Here is a 12,184-nt window from a genome sequence, read left to right on the forward strand (position 1 = left end):
TACACACATAATACACACTTTATATATATATATACATACATATTACATATATATACACATTATATATTTATACACACATTACACATATGTACACACATTACACACATATACATTACATATACATACACATTACACATATACACACATTACATACATTATATATATACACACATTACATATATATACATATATATTACACACATATATGCACATATTACACACATATACACACATCACACATATACATACACACATACATATTACACATATACACACATATACACACATTACACATATACATACACATATACACACATTACACATATACATACACACATATTACATATATACACACATATTACACATATACATACACACATACATATTACACATATACACACATTACACATATACATACACACGTACATATTACACATACACACATTACACATATACATACACACATACATATTACACATATACACACATTACACATATACATACACACGTACATATTACATATATACACACATATTACATATTTACGTACACATCTTTATGCATGCATCTGTTGATGGACACTGACATTGCTTCCACGTCTCCGCTATTGTAAATCATCCCATGAGCGTTGGCGTCCATGCATCTCTGAAATGCGAGGTTCCTCTTCTGTGGACATACAGGCCGCACTGGAGCTGCTGTGTCCTGTGGTGGTTCTGCGTTTAGTCCTTGAGGACCTCTGTACTGTTCTCCACAGTGACTGCGCCGATTTCCATTCCTGCCAACAGTGTCCGAGGAGCCCCTTTTCCCCACATTCTTGCCAGCGTGTGTCGTTTGCGGTCTTTTGGAAGACGGCCGTTTCGACAGATGTGAGATGCTGGTCTGTTCCGGGGGCTGGGTCCAGAGGCTGGTGTCGGGCTGTCCGTGTGTCCGTTCATGGGGCTCCCACAGTGGCTGTCCCTTGGTGAGCCCTCTGACGGGTGAGGCCGCCCTGAGGCCAGAGCAGAAGCCCGGGGGCTGGGGCGGGGCCTCGGGCTGGTGGAGGGGGCTCAGTCTTGTGCCCTCCGGCTGAAGGCCTGGGGCTCCAGCCCACTGCTGGGCGCTGGGGTGAGGGGCCAGGACTGGGCCCCAGGGCAGCTGTGGGCTCGGGGGATCTTTAGGCAGCCTGTCTAAGGTCCCCTGGAGGAAGGCATGGCAACCCACTCCAGTATTCTTTTGGGAGAAATCCCATGGACTGAGTAGCCTGGTGGGCTACAGTCCCTGGGGTCGCAAAGAGTCAGACAGGACTCAGCAACTAAACAATCTGCAGGTCAGTGGGGCTGTGTCAGCTGGCTGATTGGCTGACATGCCCCAGTATTGGTGCCTACAGGCTTGTGGGTAGGGGCAGAGCTGGGTCCTGAGGTTAATCACCTAGATAGATAAAGCCGCTCAGTCGTTTCCGACTCTTTGCGACTGTATGGACAGTAGCCCGCCAGGCTCCTCTGTCCATGGGATTCCCCAGGCACGAACACTGGAGTGGGTTGCCATGCCCGTCTCCAAATAAGCTGGAGGGAGGATTCTAAAACGATGCTGGCCAGCACCAGCGCCCACGTGGTGGAACAAGCTCCCCACGTGCTGCCGCCAATGCCTGAGTCCTCAGGGCAGGCTCCAGCGGCCCCCTGCCTCTCCAGGAGACTCTCCAGACGGGCAGGGATGTCCAACCCAGACTTCATTCAGATTATTGCTTCCACCCTAGGTTCTGGAATATGAGATTTTGTGTGAGCCCTTTAAGAATGGGGTTCTATTTAGGACTGAATTTGAGACTCCTGAGAGCCAGCTATGCTGGCCTTCAAAGCCCAAACATTCTGGGGATCTATCTTCCGGGTGCAGGACCCCTGTGTTGGGGAACCAGTGTGAGGCTCAGACCCCTTGCTCCTCTGAAATGGTAATTATTCTCTCCTCTGTAGGTTGCCCACCTGGGGGTAATGTGATTTGACTATGTTGCAGCTCCACCCTTCGTACCCATCTGTGAGTCTTTCTTTATATCTTTAGTTGGGGAAGATCTTTTTCTGTAGGCGCTGGTATTTTTCACGATTGTTCTGCTAATAGTTGTAATTGTGGTACGCCCACGAGAGAAGGTGAGCTCGGGTCTTTCTCCTCTGCCGTCTTGGCCCACCGCAACCCACCTGTTTTAAAATCTTGGAAGGTGAGTGTGGAACCCTCGCATCCAGGACTGCTAGGCATTTTTGCCTCAAAACTTGAATGTTGGTACAGGACAGTTCTCAAGGGAACAAGGGTGGCTTTGGAGCAAAGCTTTCTTCACCCCAATTCAAAGCATCTTCTCCCTGGCCTTGGAATTCAACACACACATTTGTTTTGGTGGGGATGTGCCATTACCGGATGCACCTGCTGCTTTTAAAAGCTCTGGGCAAGGCATCACGCTTGAGAGCATCTCCTATCACCAAAATGTGAGTTTAGCAGACGGCTTTCCAAGACTATACTAGCACATGAAGGGTAATGAGTGGTCTCCACTTCTAGGTGTAGATTATTTAATTTATAATTTCTAAAGAGCCTAAGAATTAAACTAACTTTGGCATATTAAAACTAAGAGAAATCTTTGGATCACGTAATCTGAACTCTTTTTAAACAAAGGCCCAGAATAAAGTAATTCGTTGGTTACCACACAGCTAATTCAACCATTTGGGGAATTGTCATCTTGCTGCGTAAAAGCTATTCTGATCTTTTCTAATTGTTTTCACTGGGGGAAAAATGTGATTTTTTAAAGCTTCCTAGGAGAATGCTAATTTGTATTTTAAACCATTTGAAATGTGAGCAAATGAGGAAATTTTCATGTAATTTAGCAATTTGCTACATTGCTCCTTCTAAATGGGGAATTTGCCCTGAGTGTAAAGAGAGGACGAAATATCTGGCCTGTTCCCCTGTAACCTTGTCTGGAGCTAAACATCCCCTCCAGGTCAAACTGTCTCTGTGCGTGAACAAATGCATCCGTGCTTTGAGGATGCAGAGAGAAACAGGCTTTTTCTCTTGAGAAGCCCAGCGCCAGGACAGGAGACCAAGTGCATTCTGAACAGTATGATAATTCGCACGACAGGGGTGGAAGGTCTCTCCCAGAGCAGGGGGACATCTGTGGGAGCAGTCGCTCGAGGTCCCCGTGTTACTCCCCCTCTGGGCTGTCAGTGCGGGCCCTGGAGGGGAGATGGTGTTTGGAGCAAGGGCAGGGGCAGAGGGGAGGGACCTATTTGGGAAGAAGCAGTTAAGACGCTGAGGATGCTTGGGCGAGCCTGGCGAGAGATGAATTGGGAGGAAAACATGACTTTATAAAAAAATGCAAATGGGCCTGTACCTTTTCTGGTTAGCATGAGGAAACTCTGGCTTGTGTTTTTAAGAAGGGAGTGACATGGTGTGTTGGTCTGTTTGACAATAACAGTAGCGGCCGGGGAGTCTTTCTCAAAGAACCTGCTTAACTTCTTACAGCCCTGCAATGAAGGCTCTGTACCTACTTGATTCAACCTGTGTACGAGACTGCAAAAGAGACATAGGCATATAGAACAGTCTTTGGGACTCTGTGGGAGAGGGTGAAGGTGGGATGATTGGGTAGGACGGCATTGTAGCATGTATATTATCATAAGTGACCAGTCCAGGTTCGACGCATGATGCAGGATACCTGGGGCTGGTGCACGGGGATGACATGGAGGGAGGATATGGGAAGGAGGGAGGTGGGAGGGGGGTTCGGGAGGGAGAGCACATGTACACCCGGGGCGGATTCATGTCAATGTATGGCAAAACCAACCAATATATTAATGTAAGGTAATTTGCCTCCAATAAAATAAATTAAAAAAAAAACACATGAAAAGCAGGAGGAAGGTTAGTAACCAGCTTAAAGCCACAGCTCACAAGGATCAAACCTGAGCAACTGGGCTCAAAACACTCATCAACTACTCTGCAAATCAGAGAATGAGCTGTGGGAGAAGTGGAGGGAAAGAGAAATTAATGTCCTGATCTGAGACTAAGCCGGTTTCTCAGCCTTACCATTCACTTTACCTTTACAGAACCTTGGCCATCTGAGAACCACTTTTAATGTTTCTTTAAACCAAAAAAAAAAAAAAAAAATGAGGATAACAACAGAATACCCTAAAACGTATAAAGTCAGGAGGGGTCATGGCCTCAGAGACAAGAGGCTGTACCCAGAGTTGGAAGGTAGAGAGAAGGACGTGTCAGAGCAGGCAGGGAGTCTAGGGCAGGGCCCCAAGTGGGGAGACGCAGCAGGCAGGCAGAGTAAGCTCCAGCCAAGGAGGGAAATGGGAAGTCCACACGGGCAAGGGGGTGCGGGCTTCGTGGTGGTGAGGCTGGGGTTGAAGGCAGGAGCCCTGGGGGCTGGAGGAGCAGGGGAGCCCCAGACGGGATGGAGGGGGGACATGAGTGACGGGAGACCCGGGTGGGCGCCAAGAGGTGACAGGGTGAAAGCGGACTGCAGGATGCGGAGCGGGGGCTGTTCGAAGTGAAGGGAAAGGCGCTCGTCGTGTCCCACTCTCTGCGACCCCATGGACAACACAGTCCGTGTTCTCCAGGCCAAAATACTGGAGTGGGAAGCCTAGCCCTTCTCCAGGGGATCTTCCCGACCCAGGGATCGAACCCAGGTTTCCCACATCACGGGCAGATTCTTTACCAGCTGAGCCACCAGGGGAGCCCATATACATACTTTACGTAACACATATTTATGCTATAAGTTATTTCAAAAAATGGCTTTTACATAATTATTTCAATATATATCTTATTAATAGTAAGTTATGCAAATACAGTCTTTTAGACTTAAAATATTGAAATTTATTCTCTACACAATTTAGAAAATGGCTGATTTCTTGGATAAAACATAGTATATTTAGAAGTCCGAAAGCCAAGTAAATCCCTTATTTTGGAATTTTGACAGATTTTGGCACAGTTTAGATTTTCCACAGTTGCCTGATCTGTACTTTCCATCTTTTGTTGTTAGAGGGTAAGATAAAAACTCCACAGGTGAGAGCAGAGGGTCGGCACGGCCAAGGAAAGATTGCGGCAGGGTGATTTGGGGCCTAGAACACTGGGTACCCAGCCCGACCGTATTGCAGGCTGTCCCTGAGCCTGGGTTCTGAACAGTTTCTCATGCCTGAGACTGTCATCCACCCACCACCAGAATCAGTTCTAATACCTCCAGTGATACGCACCACCTTTTGGGGAACACTCGTGTGGGCAAAAAAATGCTAAAAACCTGCATTAAAGAACAAGATACTTGGAGGAAACTGCTAAATTTCTAGAACATCTGGGTTATCACCCATATTCTGTTTCATCTTTTTATCCTCCATGGTGCCCAGGCATGAAACCATTATCCAACAGTTACTCAAATATTTCCATTACTGTGAGTGGTTGAAAAGACCCAAGTAGAGATGAGTCTTCTGAGACAAACCTGAGTTCAGTTAAGGATCCTGTTCATGAAGCGTACAGGCAAGGGGAGGGTATCAGACTGGGCCTGGTAGAATGTTCATCTGCACAAGGGATGGCGTTTCACAGTCGATAGGCCATCCAAGCTCACTGATTACTAGAAAGGCCTTGAGGCTTTAGATACTGTAGGAAAGTGAGAGGAAAGAAATTAAACAACTGTTGTTGTTTAGTCGCTAAGTTGTGTCCGACTCTCTTGTGACCCCATGGACTGTAGCCCGCCAGACTCCTCTGTCCATGGGATTCTCCAGGCAAGAATACTGGAGTGCGTTGCGGTTTCCTCCTCCAGGGGATCTTCCTGCCCCAGGGACTGAACGCAGGTCTCCTGCCTTGGCAGGCGGATTCTTTACCATCTGAGCCACCAGGGAAGCCCCAAGATGACAGCAGAGCAATGCTTCACGTTTTAGGAGCTACTCCAGATTATAGGCCCTTCCCCCAGTGCCTGCGAGGTCAAATCTGTTCCCCCATAGAGACTTCGGAAATTGTGGTCCACAGACCCTAAGGGGAGCCAGGTGATTCTCACTTTCTCGCATTCACGCCCTTGTGTCCTGCCTCTTAATGTGGGCAGGACCTGTGACTTGTTTTTAACCAAAAGAATATGGCAAAGGTGGTGGAAGTCACTCCTGTGGCGCACCACGTCATGATTATGTTTTCCGAGACTCCGTCTGGCTAGCAGAGCCTCCCTCATTCCCCGTTAGCTTAGAGAGGCAGGCAGCCACGCTGAGTGGTCTATGGAGGGCCAAGCAGCAGGGAACGGTGGACAGCCTCCAGTGGGCACGGTCAGCAGGAAACGGAAGCCTTCAAACCGCAAGCTATGAGGAAGACACCCTGCCACTCACCTGAGAGCCTGGAAGCAGACGTGACCCCACAGCTCCAGCCCAGCCCTGGCTGGTAGGTGAGTGAGGCCAGCAGAGAGGACCTGCCTAAGCTGCGCCTGGACCCTTGATCCACAGAAACTGTGTGATAAATAATACATGTGTGTTGTTTTAAGCTGCTAAATTTATAGTAATTTATTATACAACACAGAAGACAAATAAAAACTCAACATATAAAAGTAAAAAAAAAAAGGAATATTGAATGATTGGCCATCTGGGATATTTATTAGTGAAGGTCAGACATCCAAGATCAGTCCCCAATGCTCATTTCCATGATTCTCAGAGTTGGTCCTCCCACCTCCTGACTGTCTTTGGCTCTGCATGACGGGGCGGAAGGCACGAGTGCCGTGCTGAGGCAGCACAGCTCCGTGGAGGCCTCAGCCCTCTCAGTATCACTGTCGCCGTCAACGACACTCACGGAGGTCTCCTGGTCTAGCAGACTGTCTGACACACTTGCATTCTTCTCATCCCAAACTGAAGTTGCAAGGTTTGTCTCCTCATTCACCTGCTGAATGATAACCCCTTCTGAATTCTTTGATTTATAGATGGGGAGGAAAAATTCATTCGAACAGACTATCTCATTCTCTTCCTTTGGTAGAGTCAATAACATATTCAAAGCTTTTTGGTATTCCTGACGTTCCTGTTGAATGATTAGATCTTGTTCACTTTTATATTCATTCTGTTCTAAACTCTCAGCCTTTTCAACATCACGTAAATGCAACGTATCCACGTTGTCCAGCTTTACTAAGTTTTCCTTGGACGTGCAGCCTAAGTCCACCTTTAAGACATGCAGCAGCTGGCGCATTTTTTCCTGGAATTAAAAAAGTACAAGAGTGCTTACATTAATGAGGCTAGTCCAGAGTGCGGCAGTGCTGCTCACCTCAGGGGCTTAATACCACGTCTTCCTCATTCTGCCTGTCTCCCCCCTTTACCCCCACACACAACAAGTGCAAGAGAAAAAGTGTCTGCTTTTAATGCATTCTTTGAGAGTAAGGTAAAACTTGAAAATTCTTTCTATATTAGGGTTTTTCTTAAAAGTTGTTAAGACAAACCTCCTCCAAATGATGTTTATTTTGTTTTATATGTCTCTCAAACAGTCGCTCCAGAAACCTACAAATGATAAATAAAAATGTTAATGGTCTCAAAATCAGAAAACCGACTAAATACAGAGTCATGCCATAACTAAAGTACTAAAGGTTGGAAAATCTGTTTTAGATTACCCTTTTTCTTTCCAAAGATACACACTATAATCCTTGTTTACCAAGCTCTCCAGGGTGGAAGTTAGTATGACTTCTACTATGTTTAAGTTATGTTAACAGATGCCAGTGTCTCTTCTGAGAGAGAAGAGACACTGCACGCTGCTTACGTCGTTTCTGTGAAATAAACTGTTTGACGTGAGGTTGTAACCCATCCCGCCCACTAAAGAGCTCTGCATCTTTTTTCTCTCACAAACACAAACCAAAAGCATTCTCTCCTCCCTTTCTCTGTCACATACACTCATCCTCCAAAAGCAAACTCTAAAGAAAACTCTCTTATGAAGTGTTACTTTACAATGTTTCCTAAATTACACTTGAAAAGATACTCTACTCAGGGTAAACTGACAGTTATCACTTACTAAGTACCACTAAGTAACAGGCGTTTGTGTTGGACACACGATAATCATTGTATCTCTAATCGTGACTGATACACGTGTGCCGAGTCGCTCAGTGGTGTCCAACTCTCTGTGACCCCGTGGACTGTAGCCCACCAGGCTCCTCTGTCCACGGGATTCTCCAGGCAAGAAGACCGGAGTGGGTTGCCATGCCCTCCTCCAGGGGGTCTTGCTAACCCAGGGATAGAACCCTTGCGTCTTGTGTCTCCTGCATTGGCAGGTGGGTTCTTAACCACTAGTGCCACCTGGGAAGCCAATACTGGCAGAGAAAGGTATTAGAAAACCCGTTTTAAAGATGAGAGAACAGTATGTCTAAGATGATGATTTCCTCTCCCCAAGCCTTTAAAAGAAATTAACCCAGATGTGTCTGGCTCCAGGCTCATTCTGTCAACTGTACCAGCCTTGTCGAGCTACCACAGGAGTGTATCAATTGGTTTTTTTGAAAACTACTCATTTGTTACCATTTGTTACTATCAATGAAGTTATGAGACAATCTTAGATTTAACTGTTCTGAATGATGTTGAAATTTTTAAAAAGCCCAAGGAATCTGTATTCTATATTTTACAACTATCATTGATGTTTACTGGGCACTTTTCTATGCATATATATTTCTTTATGAAAACTGGGATTAAATAATACATACTGTTTTGATATCAGTTATATTATTTTGAACATCTTTATGTATCAATAAATTCAATTCTGCAACATCATTTAAAATATCTGAACAGACCTTACTATTATAAACATTTTAAAATTTATTCAACTGAACCTTTACTGTTCAATATGCAGGTTGATTCCATTTTATTGTGCTACTATAAAAATTGTCTCAGTAAAAAGCCTTATTAAATGAAAAATGTGAGTTTTAATTTAAGAGCATGAATATGTACTTTTCACGTCAACTTTGTTTTGGCTTCTAATCTTTTATTTTTTTTTGATTTACAGTTGGAGGCAGTGTTTTTGTTCTGGTGGTGGTAAAAAAACCAAAACTATATAACATAAAATTTACCATCTTAACCAATTTTAAAATTTACAGTTCGGTAGTATTATGTGTCAGAGAAGGCAATGGCAAGCCACTCCAGTACTATTGCCTAGAAAATCCCATGGATGGAGGAGCCTGGTGGGCTGCAGTCCGTGGGGTCGCTAAGGGTCAGAGACGACTGAGCGACTTCACTTTCACTTTCACGCATTGGAGAAGGAAATGGCGACCCACTCCAGTGTTCTTGCCTGGGGAGTCCCGGGGACGGGGGAGCCTGGGGGGCTGCCGTCTGTGGGGTCACACAGAGTCGGACACGACTGAAGTGACTTAGCAGCAGCAGTATTATGTGTATTCACGTTGTTAAACAGAAACAATTTGTTAAAAATGTCTGCACCTGACATACTATTAAGCCAGGGAGAGAACGCAGCATATCACAGTAGTCACAGTAGGGTCCTCTGATACATATCAAAGTTTCAGCTAAATGAACTTCAGCTAAATAAAAGCTCACGCTGGTTCAGGACAACAGCTTCCTTAAGATATACAGTACTAAGATGCTTTTACAAACCTCCCCTTTCACTCGCTGTGTGCAAACCTAGTCTTTAATTTGTCCTCACATTACTAGTAACAGTCCTAACAAAAAAAGCCTGCTTTTGACCTTCATGAGTTTCAGATAGTAAAAAGAGATGATGGAATTTTGCAAAGCAGCAGCAAAAATTTAGTGTGCTAGCCTATTATAAACTTTTTGTCGTTTCTCTGTATGGGATTCTTACATGTATCATGTCATCTGTGAATAAAGACAGTTTTATGGTTTTCTTTCAATTGTGGATACCATTTCTTTTTCTTTGTGGTAAGTTTTTTTGAAATTGAGGTACAGTTGACCTACAACATTTTATTAAGGAATACAACATAATGATTTGTTATCTGTATATACTGCAAAATAATCACAGTAAGTCTAATTACCATCTGTCACCACTACACGGTTACAGAATAATTTTTTTTCTTGTAACGAGAACTTTTAAGATCTATTCTTCTGGCAACTTTCAAATATACAGTATGGTGTTGTTAACGACAGTTGTCAACACTGCACATTTTATCCCTGTGATTTGATTAGTTTATAACTCCAAGTCTGTACGTTTGGCTCCCTTCAACTGTTTGGCCCCATTCCCCCCATGCCCACCACCGGCAACTTGCTCTTTGTATTTAAGGGATATAACAGTATTTAGATGAATAAAATCTCTATTCTTTTCTCTATCTCCCCTAAACTGTGAACCTGCCTTAAGAGTATGAATTGTGTTTAGTCGCTCAGTCGTGTCTGACTCTTTGCGACCCCGTGGACTGCAGCCCACCAGGCTCCTCTGTCCATGGGATTTTCCAGGCCAGAAGACTGGAGTAGGTTGCCATGCCCTCCTCCAGGGGATCTTCCCAACTCAGGGATTTGCAGTATAGGCGGATTCTTTACCATCTGAGCCACCAGGGATCCCCTGGAAGAGTATGAATTAAATGTTCTTTATAATTTATATCAATTATAAGAATGTGGTCCCCTAAGAAAGCAATATAATTTTCATTTCCTAATATGTGAAAATAAATAAAATTAACACCAAACGAAGAGTTTTTAATGTACAGTTCAATGACCACCATACAATTAAAAAATCTAACCTGTTTGAAAATAAACCTAGTTTCAAAATTTCATCTGTTACATCTTCAATGAAACTCAGATACAACAGTTCTTCTTCACTGTGAAGGCAAAGTGATATACAGCATAAAAGTTACTGCTTATTCAAAAAAAAAAAATTACTGCTTATTTACACTGAACATTAAAGGATGCTTAAGTACCTATACTGAGATATCTGTACTATTACAAACACACTTCCATCTCACATTATCAAGGGGAACATTATAAAACAAATATATATCTACCTTCTCAAATCATGCAAGGGTATTTACTAAAGATGAGAAAGTATTCCCTAATAAAGTAATATTTCATAGACGTCTGCAATGCTGATCAGGCAGTAAAAAAGCAGCAGGGATTAAGTAAAACAGAAAGCAACCAGGGAAAGGGGCAAGAGGGGGACTTAGGGGTGACCCTGTGGGGGCACGCTGTGTTCCTGACAAGCATTTTAAACGTCCTCAGGCCCCTGACCAGGTCTGGACACAGAGGCGTGAGTCCCTCTGTGAAGCAGAAGGGAAAAGAGGAAGGTCATCCAGAGAAGCAGGACCTCAACGACGAAACCCTCTCCTGCTCTGAGGAGAGCATCTGGTTTCAAGGTGGAGAAATTTATTGAGCAGAAAAAACTACTTTTTTTCGTGACAAGTTTGTAGATAAGGAAAAATATTCTAGTAGACAAAATCTGTGTACATACAGTGGTGATTTTTAATTACTTGGGTACATTTCTCTGTTATACTCTTATGTTATATATTTTAGTAGCTATTACACAAAAAGTAGGGTACTATTACAAGTTTGATCTTAATTAGCTAAAAATAAGTGGATTGACAGAAAATGTAAATAGCAAGTAGCCCACCAGGGTCCTCTGTCCATGGGATTCTCCAGGCAGGAATCCTGGAGTGGGTTGCCATTTCCTTCTCCAGGGGATCTTCACAACCCAGGGATGGAAACCATGTCTCCTGCATTGGCAGGTGGGTTCTTTACCACTGAGCCACCAGGGAAGAGTTAGGGGGAAGTAAACCTAAGGGGAAGAGTTAACCAGCATAACAAGCAGAAGATTACTGCATAAAAATTACGCTTTCAAACCAATTCACAGGCAGCAAATTTGAGAACAAATGAAACTCTATAAAAATAGATTGCTTTCCCTGAAAAAACGCAGTCCCAACTAAAACAACTTTCAAATTCAGAAGTATAATATCCGTTAAAAAAAAACTGGTGAGGTTAAAAAAGCCCAAGAATGGTATCTTGAGCTACCAAAAGGCTGCATTTCTCTAAAACTCATCTTCAATATTTTTACTTATAAAAATTATGGATACTAATTATAAAAAATTAGCAATAATCTAGGGACCAATTTCCATTAGGCATAAAAATGAAGTGATTAATAATTATTCCAGATATTTCTGGATAACATTATCAATAATATTAATAAGAATCATTAATAATTCTCTCAAATTTAGTGTGTACTATATGACCAAACCCCAAAGCTGGTTGTAAAGAAAAATTCATGATCAACCTTGAGTTATTTAATAAAAATTTGTGAGCCTTAATTG

General features: G+C 43.6%; 1 protein-coding gene across 7 annotated transcripts in view; it reads right to left on the reverse strand.

Moving 5' to 3' along the window:
- Positions 1-6,437: 6,437 nt before the first annotated feature.
- SPATA7 (spermatogenesis associated 7) overlaps positions 6,438-12,184 on the reverse strand; it is a 38,542-nt gene continuing 32,795 nt past the window's right edge. For 3 of the 7 annotated variants that reach the window (XM_088839402.1, XM_055435829.2, XM_088839401.1), the window contains 3 exons: positions 10,628-10,705; positions 7,397-7,454; positions 6,439-7,155 (listed from right to left, as the gene is read on the reverse strand). In XM_088839402.1, the coding sequence (XP_088695528.1) occupies positions 6,595-7,155; positions 7,397-7,454; positions 10,628-10,705 (697 nt within the window). In that variant the 3' untranslated portion in view covers positions 6,439-6,594. Of the gene's footprint in view, positions 7,156-7,396; positions 7,455-10,627; positions 10,706-12,184 lie in introns of all 7 variants that reach the window. The other 4 variants (XM_088839400.1, XM_055435834.2, XM_088839403.1 and 1 more) reach the window with 3 other exon arrangements.

Source organism: Moschus berezovskii, chromosome 9 (genome assembly GCF_049115385.1).
Source record: "Moschus berezovskii isolate FMDL1 chromosome 9, NW_MosBer_1.0, whole genome shotgun sequence".
Lineage (NCBI taxonomy): Eukaryota > Metazoa > Chordata > Mammalia > Artiodactyla > Moschidae > Moschus > Moschus berezovskii.